The sequence below is a fragment of the Lipophrys pholis genome (genome assembly GCF_963383615.2).
Source record: "Lipophrys pholis genome assembly, chromosome: 22".
Classification (NCBI taxonomy): Eukaryota; Metazoa; Chordata; class Actinopteri; order Blenniiformes; family Blenniidae; genus Lipophrys; species Lipophrys pholis.
The window spans coordinates 15743364-15760752 of NC_137644.1; the positions used below are offsets into that span (position 1 = coordinate 15743364).

The window sequence follows — 17389 nt, forward strand, 5'->3', positions numbered from 1 at the left end:
ACAGGAGACAGGAGGTAAAGGCATTTAGATTGCGTGTGTGCGTGCGTGTGTGTGTGTGTGTGTGTGTGTGTGTGTGTGTGTGTGTGTGTGTGTGTGTGTGTGTGTGTGTGTGTGTGTGTGTGTGTGTGTGTGTGTGTGTTAATACAAAGCTGCAGCAGCAGTAGATCTTTGTCTCATACACGCTCATATAGCCCCAATGGGACCCTCACCAGAAACACAACCTCTCCAGACCATCACCTTTGACCTGTGGTGCGCACGAACACACACACACACACACACACACACACACACACACACACACACACACACACACACACACACACACACACACACACACCCGGGCGGCTCACTGTCTCTCGCACAAATCAGACTGAGCTGCGCTGTGCACACCCCGACGAAAACCCACATGCAGCGTCTCTGTCTTGTAAACAGCTTAAACAAAGCTTCTCTGGCTGAACATAAACACATTCTCCTGATCCAACATGTACCAGAACGGCCAAATGGACTTTTTACGAGAAAAGTGCGTGTGTGTGTGTGTGTGTGTGTGTGTGTGTGTGTGTGTGTGTGTGTGTGTGTGTGTGTGTGTGTGTGTGTGTGTGTGTGTGTGTGTGTGTGTGTGTGTGTGTGTGTGTGTGCCTGAGAACATGTCCCAACAATTTTAACTTCATATATCATTTGTGGACTTTCTAATTGTCTTTGCATGGTAATCAGCAGTTCGGTTAGAGAAAACATTTCATATACGGAATCTCGGCCTTTTCATCTTTTTCCTCTCGAGACTCATCGTACTCCAACACGTTGAATTATAAAAAGGTAAACATGTGACCGTCCATTGTGTCTCCGCTTTTTTTTTTATGTGTGTTTGTGCGTGTGCCTGTGTGTTACTCTGCAGGAATGTGCAATGTGACCCAGTGACCCAGCCAGGCTCCAAGGGCGTTAGCAGTTACACCATTTGGACCCTCCCAATAAATAACCAACACACACCCACACTATATTCTGCCCGGTCGGGCAGCGCGGGGCCGGATTCCCGACAGGAGGACAGATTTAGTGCCGGGCTGAGAACCGCGTATGCATATTTTATTCACTTGACTTTCACTTCCTTCAACTTGAACTTTCTATTCATTAAAGTATAAAAACACCAACTCTGTTATCAGTGGGACAAGAGTACGTCTCGGTCCTCCTACCTGTCTCCCTGCTTCATTGTTGTGCAGGTTCATCAGGGTCCGGGCGTGCTCGGGGGAGCCCCGGGGGTAGTTCTTCTCCCTCTCCCGGGCGTCGACGAACTCCCGGGCGAACCGGTAACCGTAGTGCACGTTGTCTCCGCAGCCGCCCCACAGCCAGTCCCGCGGCAGGTCTCTCGGCCGGGCGGCGCGGCTGCAGCCGCAGGTGGAGAGCTCGCCCTCGCGGCACGCCCGGCTGATGGCGTTGACCACGCCGGCCGCACTGATGGCGTAGGTGAAGGATGTCTCCCTGGAGCCTGGCGGGGGAGAGCGAGCACTGAATCAACTAAACTGCATATCTGAATTTACACCGACGATCGGACGCGTCGCCTTTATAGTTCATCGTCAGTGAAGGTACAAACATACACACTCCAACCAACTGACTGACAGGAAACTGCACAGGACTACCCCCCTCTTGCACAGCGCTGACACCCTCTTTGACCCAACAATAAACAACAGACGTGACTTTAGGCTCTGAACTCGGACCTGGTTAAGCTCAACAGCTTCATATACCTGCTCAGTGATGTAAGCATGAGCAGCAGTTCACCATGGAAACACATCAGCTCTCACACGTGCAAAAGTCCAACTAACGTCATGCTGGCACACATTGTCTCCGTCCTACACGTCACGGTCACGTCTAAAGGGTCAAATCACCACAAACATCGACTGAATGCAGCTGATTTCACTGTTTCCCTCCCGACGCGGTCGTCGCTCATCGTGGCAGCCTGACGTCTAACAGGCCGGTTCACTTTGAGGATTTCCAGCCAGTCTGTTGATCAACACCATTTTTACAACGTGGAATACACAACCCAGCTTCTCTCCGAGGTAATACACAAACCCTTACAACATGCAAACAAGTGAAAACGACGTGACAGTGACAGGTGGGATGTTGAGTGCCCCGAAACTCCAGAATTTACATATGAAGAACCAAGCTGGTCCTGTGTTTGATGCTGCATTTATCAAGATTACTCACGCTTTCTTTTAACACGTTGCAGTGCAACATTCTGTGCTCAATATTTACAGTGGGCCGGACGTCGCTGCGCATTTCAGCCATCTCACATTATTTTCATTTACTTTAAATGAATTGGAATCATTTCATTCGAGGCGCCAACAGTTTGCTGCTCCTTTAAAACAATCTGTCCCTTTTTCAACAAGTTGCAGAGAAATTAAAGTGATGAGTATTGCATTCTGGCTTATATTGATCCTATAATATTGCTGTGGTATTGCAAATACCATAGTTGACAAATTTATCAATTTATTAATGTATTAGCTAACATCTTCATTTCTTCCCCTTTATTCTTGAACATACATTCAAATACAGCAAATAATGTAATATATGGCAACACAGCGGGTCTCAATAGGATGTGGGCAACATTTTAAAGAATTTCTCAGTGAATTTCCAATTTAAAACATTTTAAACACCAACTTATATCTTAGAGGGAATCTGGGTTCCACCAAAGAAATAAATAACTGAAAACTAATGAACTGCAAGCGAGAAATTGTCAAATATGTGTGATTTTGGTCCCATAAGGTTGTTTTATTTACATTAATATCTTTACGTACAAGACTTTTTTTTTTAGCAGTGCTATAGAAATACACTGGAGCTCAGTTGCACTTAAAGGCTTGAATTATCCTTCAGTCTCACTTTGTGTCTGACAAATATTTATATGATTTCCCATGAAGGGGGTTAAGAGACTCATTCTTCATTCTTTTATTTTATCATCTATCACACTGGAGGGGAGAGAGAGAGAGAGAGAGAGAGAGAGAGAGAGAGAGAGAGAGAGAGAGAGAGAGAGAGAGAGAGAGAGCGCGAGCGCGATGGTTTTATTAGACTGCGGAGCCTCGACTTCAAATAGCAGGTCCGGATCTGCCGGCTCGGTGTCAGCTCATCAGCGCATTTCAAAAGAAGAGTCGCGGGACAATGGAGCGTCTAACACCTCCATATAAACGTGAAGCTAGACCGAGGGTCAATAGACAGGCAGGCCGAGAGCGATGGAGACAGAAAAGAGCAGCAAACACCTCGCCTGACTGCCCGCAGCGGATTTGACACTTACTTGTTGATGAGACGTTTCCCACATCGCCTGCTGGGAATTACGCGCACAAGATATCGATCCCGAGTATGTTTGTTCACCTTACAGGAGACGGATCGCGCGTATATCGGCTCCTGCTCGTCGAGTTTGGTGGATCAGAAGCGCCGTTTCTGTCAGAAATGGTTTTCCTCTTTCCGTTATTTGGACTCGACTAATTTGTTTTTGCGCAGTTCCGGAGCGCGCGCGGGATTGAAGTGAACTGTTACGCCGTGTGTTTCATCGTAACTCTCACTGTCAGCGTTCTTTATTTTTGGTAAAATCTTCATCTTGGATTATATTAATGAATAGAAATGTATTGTTAAACATGCAGCCAGTCGTAGTAGGTCAAAATGTGCTCTACATCCAATAAAAACGCGCAAAATGAAAGCATACAAAGAAAGATGCAAATTTGAGATTCAAACTCAACCGAGGCACGCGGACCACACGCGGCTCTTGTCCTTATAATCTTATACAACTAATGAAATATTTATAAGTTGTTGGTTTCACAGGTTAAGGTAGGATGATGGTCATTCAGCACATATTTGGAAGTTTTGGCAGCTATCCTTAAAATCAAACAGAATAACTGTATTACTGAGTTATTTCAAGGTGAAATACAATTATTAAGGGAATGCATGTTGGTTACAACTAAAGACAAAAAAAGTCAATACTTTTAATAACATCAACTCCTATAATTTGCATGATTTCCTGCAGTAGATACACCTACTGAAATCGTGGCCTTCTGGTATAGAGGATGAGAGTTTTGCTGCTTTAATTAAGAGCAAAGCTGCTATAATTTATGTGACAACACTAGAAAAGACATATTTGTCAGTGCAATGTAAAAAAAAAAGCCTTTATATGTACACAGTTGTGCAAAAGTTAGATTGTTGGCTGGTTTGGAAAGTGCCGCCACAAATAAAGACTGTTAGTGGAACTTTCTTTGTGTTATTGGATGAAAATTTCACCAACTTGACATGGACACGTTTTTTCTTACAGATTAGAAAACATACCAAAGAAACTGAGCCCACGATACCATGTACACTAAAAAGATTCAAAAATGACCTGACAGCTGTGCCACGTTTGAGTGGCCGAATTAAAAATACCAATTTTGCACACAGTTTGTGTATTTAAGGCCACTTTGCTGCGTTACAATGAATGTCAAGTTAAATGATATTGCTCTGTTTTTCTCCCATAACCTGTAATTTCCATCTAATTCAAGACCGGCCAGAAACACAGGCATTGCTGCTGATATGAATCCCGCTCAGCTTTTGCATGCTTCATTCTTGCCGGAGTAACAATATTATATGTCTTCAAAACTGCAATTAGTATTTACATGAGCTGACACACACACAAACAATCGCATGACAAACCAAGAGCAACAACTTCTTAAGAGTGACAGAATTATATATTAAAAAAATTGTAAATCTGAAAATAATGTGATTTTTCAGTCAAAACAGAACAACTTCATCAGTAGTTTATAACTGACTTTGCTGATACTAAATTGTAATCTCACCAATCTGCATGACTCGTCCAAACACAGACGTGTTGTCCACGGTGCTGCAGTTCCATCTCCTCTGTCTGAACTGATACTGGCACTCCTTGATGCCCGTCTTGGCTCCGTCTCCAATGTAACTCATGTGGTCCTGGTAGAGTTGGCAGAGCTTCCTCTGACCCTGCAGACCACACAGAAGGAGCGCAAAGTCTGTCAGTGGCGTGATATTTCAGAGATCACAGGGAAGCCACGTACAAAGAAATAAAATCATGCAACATGCAACACTGAGCTGTTACCGTCAAAATGTGTTTATTTGATTAATTCTGTAGAATATGGTGCAATGAGCATTTCTCTCATTGAAGCATCATGTGTGTTTCTCACAGACGTACCTGGGAAAGACCAGAAAGCTGACTGCAGAGAGGCTGAGCCCCGATAATGTACATCTCCGGCCGCTGAATTGGCATCAGACCCAGTGACCTGAAAAACAGAGGCCGTATTTGGTCAGAAGTTTCACATATAAAATGGATCTGCTCAAGCTCTAAAGGTCTGTGAGGATTTAGTGATGAAACAGAACAGCTGAGGAGGAAAAGCAGCAATTTATTGATATATTTGACGAATAATTGCAGATAAATGAGCTTCTTTTGTGGAAAAACACTGCAGAAACTTTAGAAAATCGCATTGTCTGCTGTTTCTAATGATGGAATTAGTAACCTTTGTCATAAAAGGCCCTGATTAGACTCTAAAATGATTGTCTTCACTTGTTGCTCTGGAACTAGAGCTGATTTTATACACACAGGCAGCTGAAACTCACTATCCTCCAAACTGGACTGGCTGGGGAAATCCAAAAGCATCCTTCTGCACAGGCCCGCATGCAACCAAGCGGCGCACTGGAGTTTATGTAAGTCAAGAATAAAGTGTGGCTAATTGTATGGGCACGGCAGCAGCACGCCATGCAATGCCATTTGGGGCTCAGCCAGTGTAAATATTGTGACAGAGCCTTCACATTTGTTCCATTCACTGTTAGTGTCCCACCACACGACTGGAACGTCGCGGCACGATGCAAAACGAACCCCCAAAACACACACACGCACACACACACACACACACACACAAGAGGCGACACAGAGAGAGGCCATGGCTCAAAACTTTCCATTTGTCATTTTGTTGGTTAAACAGGAAAAACAAGAACGAAATATGTTGGTAAGCATAAACGCTGGGCTGTGCGTAAAAGGTGCGTAAAGCGCGTATTTTTTATTTTTTAATGGTGTTTTAAATATAGTTTTGTTTTTTATCTTTGTTGGTATAGCCACCAAGTTTGGTAACAATAATTTCACGACGTTATTGCGTTCATGTTCATATATTTCAATTTAGAAGTCAGTAGGCTACTCACCACCATGAGTTGGCATCCACCAGCAGCAGCTGGGAGTTGCAGGCCAGTACGGCGGCTGCCAACAGCAGATGTCGGACCGCACCGGTTCGTCCCCTCCGGACAGATCTGTTGTCCATGGTCCGCCGCGTCTCCGCCACACAGCCGGGCCCGGAGAAAGTGCTCTGCGGGTGAGACAGAGGAGGAGAATGGAGACGCGTCCTGGTCAGTCTTGGGTTTTTTTTGGGGGGGGGGGGGGGGGACTGAGAGTGATGGCGATGCCACAGGATCCTGTAGTCCAGCTCACGTGCTTCTCTTTTCCTGGCCCAGTCTGTCCTTAAAAGTCTTCACTCTGTTCTCTGTTTTTCTCTTAAAACCACATCCAACAAACCACTGCCATTAAATAAAGAAAATCAGTGGGGAAGTTTGTAATCCGAAGTAGCTTCGATGTAGATGGAAGTCGACAATTGGCCCGGAGTTGCGCTTCTAGAATTTATGAGAATTAAAATGTTTTTGTTTTTTTTTAAATCCCAAAATCCACTTTAAATCCAAGTCAAAGGTTTGCGTAAAATGGTTTGGCAAAAAGTTGGCTTTCACGCAAAGAGCGATGCAATTCAGCAGTTTTCTTCCAGTTTCCTGAAATGAATTAATCAAAACAAATCCAAAAAGTGAAAAGTGCGATCCACTTGTTGCCTCGACAAAAAGATGAATAAGGCAATCAAAAGCAGCATTAAGCAGCAGAGCGAGCGCTCCTTCCCTCTCTCACCTCACTTTACCACTATCTCTCTCCAACACAACACACACACACACACCCTCTCTGTCCCTGGTATACACACTCCTCCTTTTCTCACCCCCGATTCACCTCAAAACACCCCCACACCCCTTTTGCGCGCCCTGTCCCTTCCTCCAAGCTTTACGCACGCGTGTCCATGTGGGAACGGATCAGAGGGGCAGTTTGACACCAGCATCAACAATGATCATTGAAACAAAGATAAATTCACCTGTAATGTTTCAGAAATTCAATGTATAACAAAGCTGGATTGTTTATGTGACTTGTTATTTTTGCACTTCCTTGAGAACCTAAATAAAATAAAAGTATAGGTTCTGAAATGTACTCAAAAAAAGTATAAAGTGTTTTGTTCACTGAGGCAGACACTAAATTATCACAGCCAATTAGCTGGATTTTTAAACAACATTTATATTTTTAAAAAAAAAAGGGTTATTTAAACAACAACAAAAAGACATATGAGTTATTGACACTAAAACGTAGTAGCTTTTGTTGCCTTTGTGTTTCTAAACATTGTACATCAGCCCTCGGCTCCATAATAGTTATGCACTTTTGTATTTTATGAGAAAAGAGGGGGAAAAAAGAGTGAGTGATGGGGTAGGTGGGGGGGGGGGGGGGTTAAAAGTTTTGGAGGACCTCAATCAACTTTTACAAAGTTCACGTGGGTCAGATTCCCTTTATGAGCTGAAGTGAATAATTTGTTTGAATAAAAGGTGAGTGCGTCGAAAGCGCCTAATCCTCTCTGTGCTTTTGGTCTGCGAGAAGAAAGGACGACACACTACACACACACGCACACACACACACGCACACACACACACGCACACACACACACACACACACACACACACACACACACACACACACACACACACACACACACACACACACTTGGTCAGAGGCGGTCAGGAGTCCTGAGGTAAAGAAAGGGCGTGTTGGAGCGAAGCTCTCCGCAACTCATAACCCGGTCAAAAGCAAACTGCGGTGAACCTGCAGAGGAGCTGCTTCTTTTGATCTGACTCACTGCTTCTGAAAGGAGGCGAAGCAACAGGAAGACTGGATGGTTTCATTACGTTTCATTCATATCGAGCTTTATTAAACCACCAACAGAGGGGGAATAAAAATAATCATGAATTATGCGCAAAAAAAAAAACACGCTTTAAAATCTTTGGAACATTTGGTGGACTTATCATAACTGCACACTTCTGTCCAACCATCAACAAAATAGTTCCTATATGAGTCTTTCACAGTGGATAGTTGGAGGTCCTCCTTGTTTGCATGACAATAGAGGCACACCTTTCATCTCAGGGGCCCTAACCTCACCACACACACACACACACACACACACACACACACACACACACACACACACACACACACACACACACACACACGCACACACACACACACGCACACACACACACACACACACACACACACACACACACACACACACTGGGCTGCTCTCAATATACATCCAATTGATATTCTGCTGCATGTTGTGTGCGTGGCAGTCAGCCAGCCTGAGCACGTGAATACACACTGGAACAATAGATGACAACAGAAAGTCAATTATGATACAAGAACTGGTCCAACCAAGGATCCAGTGTGAGGATCAGAGAAGGAACAATAAACTTGTTCAAGATGCTTCAGATTCTCTCTTCTGGTTTTGCCACTTATGCTTCGGTCTTCTCAAGTGTATTGGCTCACCTCACACGCTCATGTGTGGGTTGGTCGAAATGGCAACAGCGCCCTCCTCCGGTAGAATAGAATAGACGCACTTTATTGACCCCAGGTAGTTGACAGTTAAAAAAACTTTTTCTCAAGATGCCTCAGTTTGATCAACCTCTACTAAAATATCCGGTCACCTTGAAAAGTGCTCCACTTTAAAGAAAATATTTTCAAAAACAGCAGTTTGAGAGCCGCATGGATAAAATTATATATATATATATATATATATATATATATATATATATATATATATATATATACGAGTGAGTGCGTGGTTTTGCAGAAAGCAAGTCATGCTGAAGTAGCAGATTAGTAGTATTTATAAGACGGATTCGGATCAGTCAGTATAATTAACTTCTGAAATAAAATAAGTGACACAATGAGTGGGAAAAATAAAAAGCTTATATAACAGCCAAAAGAGGAAAACGGGTCAGTTTGTGTCATTATCGGTAAAACTAACCTCGAGCTTCAGTCAAACTTCACAACTAAGATCTGCATTTATTCTGCTGACTTTCCTGCGAGCTTGTGATGTTTCTGTCGAGACACAAGGAGGCGCAGTTCAGCCACGGTGCACACCACAACCAGAGGCGAGGAGGGAGGGAAGGGAGCCGGGGCTGGGTGAGGGCAAAGACACAAAACTTGGACTAAAGTGAGATAAAGAAAGGGAGAAACAGGAGGGTAAATAGAGTGAGAGAGAGAGAGAGAGAGAGAGAGAGAGAGAGAGAGAGAGAGAGAGAGAGAGGGAGTGTCCAAGTAAAGGATATATGCAGACAGAAACAGAGGAGAGGAGAGAAAGCGAGAGAAAGAGATAGAGATAGAGAGAGGGGACCTGTCTCTGGAGGATATGAGCAATAGCCATGCAACAGGGAGCAATGCCTGAGAAAGTCGGCGGCTCCTCTCTGGATTAACAACAGCCTCACTTTTTTATTGCCTCCAGTGCCAGACTGGAGCGAGACAAGCAGCCAGCGCTCTGCTGCAGGGAAGAGCTGCAGTCGGCTGCCGGAGCAGGAGCCGATCGCTGGAAGCTGCTCATGCCAAAAATGATAAATAATAATAATAAAAAAAATTGACAGTCACTTGCAAATTGATTGCTGTGTAGTTGGAGGGCAGAACGGGGAAGAGAGACTACGTCTAATACCTGACCGGTCTTTGTTTTAGCGCTCAGAAATACAGGCTGTATTCAAGTTTCCACCTTTTGTGTGTGTGTGTGTGTGCGTGTGTGTATTAAAATGTGCCCTTCAGCTTCCTCTTTTAGTTCAGCAACTTTGATACAAAACAAGTATTTATTTATTTTTTTAAAGCTTTCTCTTAATTATTAATGAGGATGCAGTGATATAAATCAGTCCGCTACAACGAAAAACATGGAGGAAATCGTTAAATAAACCACATTGAATCGAGACTGAAGCCCTAAATCCTCCAGATATAAAAGTCAACTGACTTTATCACCACTGTACACAGCAGCCGAGAAGCTGCTTGGGTGTTTCTTACCTACATGGGAAGAACCGAAATGTTCTTTTCTCGTTTGTTTAGTGTTTCCTATTTGTTGAGGGGACTTGATGAGAATGATGAAGCTTTTATCGCCCCAGACTTCACTTCCTGCAGTCGGCCGGCTGGCAGAGGCCGGTCCCGCCTCCACCTCTGCAGTGAGCTGCAGGCTGTATCTCTAATAAATCACTCCTTCGACAACACAGTGAAAAGTGCCGCTGCCAACGCGGCCCGCACGCCACAAACTCGCTCGTATTTGGTTTTGTGGCGACGTGGAACCGCCAATCGCAGCGGACACGACGGCGGCCGACCGACAGGAAGACTTGATTAGAGAAAAAAAACCAACCGATTGAATCGAATCAGAAAAGTGTTTTATTGAAAATAAGTGTATAAGGCTCCGTTCACACCGCGGGTCTTGATGCTCAATTCCGATGTTTTGCTGGGATCCGATTTTATTTATTTATTTATTTTTGCGCGATCATTTCAAACTTGAACTGCCGTGTGAACGTGATCACACCAGATGTTTTCGGGCCCCAGAACGCAGAAGGCGACGTGAAGTCACGCTATTAACGCATGGCACGCCAGTCAGCGCCAGGGTTGCCAGATGTGACTCACTGTTTCCAGCCCAAGCAAAGTAAAAAACCCACACACCTCGATAAAACACCAGCCCAAATCTCAGCCTGTGTAGGAATCATGTTAAAACTATTATACGTACAATAAAGGACACGCCATAAACACACACAAAGTTAAAAGGTAAGAGAGTGTGGCTCCCCAATTGGGGGATACCGCCATATCTGGCAACGCTGGTCAGCGTGTCGATCCATTTTCAAGGGGTTTGTTAAATACGAGCCGACAAAATCTAGACAACATGACGCGGAAGAGAAGAAGGAGAAAGAGGTAAAAAGAGCGCACGGCTTTTAAAGGATTTTAACAGCTTTTAACATTCTGGCGGAGCCGCTTCCTCCGGCGTTTTTCCGTGACGTCAGTCACACGTCAGTGACGAAAGCAGTCGCATGTCGAAGAAATATCTGAATTGGTGCCACATACGAACGAGGCGATTTGGCGTTTTCACGGGTCGGAGACGAGTCACTGTGAGTCAAAGCTCAGAATGCAGTGTGAAGGAGGCCTCATGTGAACCCCTCCTCCCTAAACCACCTCGTCCAGCATCACCCTGTCCTCCTGCAACACGTTCTTAATCCAGGGAATTTTACTCCTCAGCTCTTCCCCCAGTTCCGTTTCCCGTCTTTTGCTCGTTGCCGTCCTCTCTTGAAGGTGGATGGCTTTGACCTGCTGACCCCGAGTGCTTCACCTCCTGTCTGCTTTCCACCTGCTGCACTGCCGCGCTCTTTCTCCGACCTCCTGGGTGAAATGAAGTATCGTTGAACCACGACCTGTCATATTACTGGAGCAGGGAGTCTTAATGCAAAGGGTTTTCTTTTGTTTGTTTGTTGTTGTTTTGTTTTTTTTTTGGGGGGGGGGGGGGGGGGTCATCCACCTCTCAGCGGAGAACCAAACCTGGCCAGTTCTCTTAAATTAATTCACCGTTCTTCCTCGCTTTTCTCTCGTCATCCTACGTTTCTCTCTCATCCTCTTCACGTCTGGTCGTCTTCCAACACACACACACGCACACACACCCACACACACACACACACACACACACAACACACACACACACACACACACACACACACACACACACACACACACACACACACACACACACACACACACACAAACGTGCATGGTGTCAAGCTGCCAAATTCGGCCGGCTGCAAAAATTTATAGCTTCCCCCTTCCTCCCTCTCTCTCTCTCTCTCTCTCTCTCTCTCTCGCTCTCTCGCCCCTCCAGGGATTTGGAAGCAGCTGAGATGGACTTTAAAAAGGCCTTGGGCTTTATATCTGTCTCTTTGTTTTTTTCTTTTCTTTTCTGGATACATGTGCGCTTGCATGTACGACGGCTGGTGGAAGCCCGTCCGCTTCTATTCCTTTTTTCCCCCTTCATCACTCCTTCCCACCCGCCCGCCCTCCCCTCTCTCTTTACCTTCTGCCACCCCTTCCCCTCATTCTGCCTCCCTTCTTCGTCACGCTCCCCTCGTCTCCCTCCCTCGCTCCATCTCTCTCGCCCTGACTCTGTCCATCTCCCTCCACCCCTTCTTGTCTCCATCCATCCTTCTGTCAGCTGGCAGAAGATGAGTCATGCCTCTAGCTGGGAGGCTAAAACTCTCTCTCTCTCTCTTTTCTCTCGCTCCTTCTTTCCTCTAAATATATCTTCTCTATACTACACCTACCTCAGTCTTTTGACGTCTCCTTTCCCCTCGTTCTCACACTTCTCTCTGCTCTGCACCGCCATCTGTTTCCCTGCATCCCTCTGCTTTGTTCTGTCACTTCACCGCAAAGCTCTTCACTTCTTTCTCTCTCAATTTCTCACGCATCTCTTTTTCTCTTGTCAGACTAAAACGCAGATTGCCATGTTTGTTCCTCTCTCTCTCTCTCACCTCAGATTCTTCCCTTCAACAATCTCGAAAAGTTGTTTCTTTTTGCAGTAAATGTGATGATGTGTGCAGACACACGAACGCACACACGGTTTATTTATCTTTGGTTTCACTGATTTGTTGTTCATATTCTCATTACAATTTGCTTAAGAGAACATTCCCCTTGTGTAACGCCTAAATAGTTTGTTGAGAAATTAAAACGAACGCATGTAGATAATTCAAATTAAACTTGTTCAGGTAAGTGAAATCTTACATTTTGATTTTGGGAAAGTCATGTGGTTTCCAACCGTCATAATTGAGGTGAAAAATGTGAAAAATGCATAATTTTTTGCGTTTTAGTTTCCGAAAAGTTTCACGTTTACATGGTGATGTTTTAAAAACGACGTCCGTTGACATGAAAATGGCAGAAACGCTGAACCACACACACACATGCACAGACAACAATATGCTATAAACATTAAGAATGACAAATACACAGACATTCATACGACTATAAACCTACCAAGACCCAGGAGAAGAAGGACCGGGAGTCATACCACTCTGGATGGTATGACCATTAGAGCAAAAAATAGCATTTACCCTTGTTTACACGGAGAAGAGTCGGCGCCATTTGCAAAAAGTTGTGTTTCAGTGACTTCTAGCACCTCAAAACACAACAGAGGTTTTCCGTTTTCACACAAAAACACTTGCGTTCTATTATCAACAGAGGAGCATGGAAACTTCCCTTTGTTTCCATTTTTAAAGATTCTGTCCATGAGAGTGGTGCATCTACCAGAGTTTGGCTTCACTGTAACACTGTGACAAACCAGAGATAGGAGAGGATGTCCACAGCCATCTTTTTAAATTATTTAGGGCAGGGGGCTCTAGGGAAAATAGGGTGGGAACCAATATAGAGCATTGTGGAAGCTTCCTGTGAGCTAACTCTGGTGGGCTGATTTTATAACAGACGAAACGCTCTGGATTCTAATGCCACTTTCATATTAAGTTTCTTACATAAATACTAATAAATCAGTTGCGACCAACTAATTTATAGCGTCTCGGTGGAAGCGGCAGAGCTTAAAGAGCACTTGCTGGCCTTGTTTGGCGCTGGAAGCCCGGGAGAGGCTGAATCCCTGATCAGGAAGCCCAGGGAGAAGCCACTGAGGCTGCGTGATAACCCCCCGATCCCCTCTCGCCCCGAAGTCACAAACTGCTCTTGGTCTCCTGATCCCTTCCCGGGAGAAATTAACACACGCAAAGGAATACACTCAAACATGCCCATTCGAAAAGCGCAAACATGGACGTGCCGGGATACACTTCCAGAGGAGGTCTGGAGGTATGAAGTACTTAGAAGTCTCACGATTAATCTGTTTTGTTTTTTTCCGCTATGCGACGCTGAAATCTGCACATGCAGCCATACAGTAGGAGCCTCCACACAGCCGCGGTGTGTAACCGAGCAACTTCCACATGTTCATTAGTGGATGGGGCGGCAAGTCTCAGCTGGTCTGGCCTGATTTACTGCTTGTCTCTAGATTGATTCATCTGGCCTGTAAATCCCAGGGAAGCCTTGTTCTGTGCCAGGTCAGATAAAACACACACACACACACACACACACACACACACACACACACACACACACACACACACACACACACACACACACACACACACACACACACACACACACACACACACACACACTCACACACACACCCACACACACACGGAGTCACGCTTCCATCACTTAAGAGCATACTGCATTAGCCCACACTTATTTTCCGGAGCCTTCTCCTAACACGGACCTCCAGCGATCCCTGCCAAGCTCTGAGCGTTACCCTGACCTGAACCAAATTTATTGCTTCACCCTAAAATTAAATGAATTACTGAGTGGTGACATGCTTTTGGAGTAACTTTCCTTTACAGAACATGCGTTTTCCCAGTGTCTGTGCTCCCCGATGATTCCTTTTCAGGAGCGTTCTCCTGTTTTTTCTTCTTATTTCCTGAGCTGCTTATATTTGTTCTGGTGTTATATTTAAACACTAATAATAATTTTAATCGTAGATGAAATACTTACAAGTTGGTTTTGGTTAATAAAGATAAATAAGTCTGACATGTACACATACATTTGGCGTTGATTAGGAAATTACACCACATATCCAGCAATCACTCTTTTACACGTATGACTGTCATGTTTTTGAATATTATAATTTGCCCTACCGTACAACATGAACGTAAGACTCCAAGCTCCATGTTTTGAGAAAACGGCATGGTGACTTACCAAAAGAATGCAAGATTAATAAGATTAGTGTGGTCTAAATCTGGACATAAATATCTTTGGTTATATAAAATTGGGTATTTCTGTGAGAACACAGAGTATAAAGTCTGCTTGGCAGCCGAGACAGCCACTGTGAGTCATCTGCTGAATGTTTATTTATTCTTTCAGTAGGGTTAATACTTTTTGAGCAGGAAAGTTTGAAAAAAGACCGGCCAATGTAAAAAATTCTTAATGCAATGTAGTTCACACCTCCTCCATAAACACATACAATGTGAACATTTTCATTAATTAAAGACAATTTGGCTTTCAGGTGGCATCATTATTAAGTTTACAATTCAGACAATAGGGTTACCAGGCACAACGTGTCATAATAGTGAATAGTCGTAGTGAAGTAATATCAAAAGGTACATTTTTGGTCAGATTACAATAAAGTAAGTAGTTCAGGTGTTTGCAGCTTTTCAAGAGATATGAGGAGTAGAAAAATGGCCCGAGGCAGCTTTATCATTCATATCACTCATATGAGATGACAGTAAATATAAAAATTCACAAATCAAAAAGTCGCACTTTTATCTTCCAAGAAAGGAGGTGTAGTATTAGATATTGAGATCACATCTGCTCCTTTATCTCCTGATTGCTGTCTGGAGGCTTAAGGAATAAAGGTGGACTAGTAGCGTGACGACTAACAGACCCTCCTAAAGACCCCGTCCTTAACACACACTCTGTTCGGAAAGACTTTGTCTCTTTTGCTCACTCATCGGGGGGAAAAGCAAGACCCGGAGTCCGGTTTTGTGACTTGAGGCGCTGCAGCATCCATTTGCAAGTAAATGCAGCTGAAACTGTATATTTACTGCCACTTCGCATCTCTTAATTCTGCCACTGGCGACTCTGAACACTAGTGCAGCCACACGCCGGCTCTCTCAAGCACACAGATTATTCAAATGCACACAGCTGTTTCCTACAAGAGCCATGCACCGCTTACAGCACAGATCTTCTCCACTTTATAGCTCGAGAGAGGCTGTAAAATCGCTTATAGAATGACGGCCCGAAGCAGCCAGCATATTAGCCTACTGCTGCAAGTGAAGTGACAACGCAACGACTGAAGTTTCCACTGTTTGTTCAGCCGAACACAGGAGACCCAGGACTCGCCACATGTGACCTGATCACCTGGAACGCATGTTAATGCAAAGTTGGATTGTTATCACGGTAACTCTCAACTATAAAACTACCAAATCCCAGGAGAATAAGACTTTTTTTTTTTTCCGTTTGACCTTTATCTAACCAGGTAGATTGAGATCAAGATCACTTTTACAAGGGTGACCTGGCCAAGAGGTCCTCAGCACACGTCGCATCATTAGATTTAAAACATATAAAACTGATTTGAAGCAATTAACAGAATACAGTAGTTAAAGTGACATAGTGCAGATTTCCATAGACAAAATTTAAAAGATAAAATGCAGATTTTAAGGCAAATTCAAATAAAGTGCAATAAGATTTTAAGACGTCTTCATCAACTGTAAAAACTTTAAAAACACGATTTCTTTGATAGATTCTTTTGGACTTCATTTTTGGACAGTTGTCACTGCTCACTTGTGTTATTTGTTGTACAAAAAAAATAAGTAATGCATTTGGTCCAGGGTGAATCCTGAGCCAAATACCAGAGTGAAAAACTTATCGAACAGACGCGGGTCTAATCCTTGGATTATGCCCGGTCCTGCGAGAGGTCTCAGTTGTCGTGTCCTCGTCTCACACTTGCCTTGAGCTTGACTGAGGGGATCTTGAACCGCACGCCACATGTATGTCCATATCAGAAAACTGCCCGGTGTAATTTGTACGTTTGCAAATAAACCGAGTTCCACCTTCATGCTTCCCTACACAAACACAGACAAACAGAGATGGAGGAAAATTTCATGCAGACACACACACACACACACACACACACACACACACACAAGCACGCGTGCATGCACACACACACACACACACACACACACACACACACACGAGCATATGCACACACAACAATATGCAGCCTATTCATGCCAAACGATGACAGAGTGCAATGAGAAAATGCCAAAATGCTGACTACTGAGGGAGAGGGAGCACACGGCTGAAAAATCTCCTATGTCAGACTGCAGAGCTGGCAGAAAAGAAAAGCATTGTTGAACACACACACACACACACACACACACACACACACACACACACACACACACACACACACACACACACACACACACACACACACACACACACACACACACACACACACACACACACACACACAGAGCCTTTGAGGCATTGTGGTGAGACGGCAGCACAGACGAGCTGTCAGAAAAGAAGGTGAACAAAAGGGAACAAAGAGAGAGAAATGGAGGTAGAGATAGAGAGGAGTAAAGGAGAGCGAGGCAGATACACTGGAGGAAGCAGGCTTGAATCTCCTGGCAGTGACCTCCCTCTGTATGCTCCCTCCTCTTCCTCCTCCGCCTCCTCCTCCTCCTCGTC

General features: G+C 44.4%; 1 protein-coding gene across 2 annotated transcripts in view; it reads right to left on the reverse strand.

Moving 5' to 3' along the window:
- Positions 1 to 17389, reverse strand: part of wnt5b (wingless-type MMTV integration site family, member 5b) — an 87124-nt gene that overhangs the window by 7379 nt on the left and 62356 nt on the right. For both annotated transcript variants that reach the window (XM_080492469.1, XM_080492470.1), the window contains 4 exons: positions 6166 to 6326; positions 5165 to 5252; positions 4797 to 4956; positions 1182 to 1474 (listed from right to left, as the gene is read on the reverse strand). In XM_080492469.1, coding sequence (XP_080348595.1) covers positions 1182 to 1474; positions 4797 to 4956; positions 5165 to 5252; positions 6166 to 6281 — 657 coding nt within the window. In that variant the 5' untranslated portion in view covers positions 6282 to 6326. The remainder of the gene's footprint in view (positions 1 to 1181; positions 1475 to 4796; positions 4957 to 5164; positions 5253 to 6165; positions 6327 to 17389) is intronic.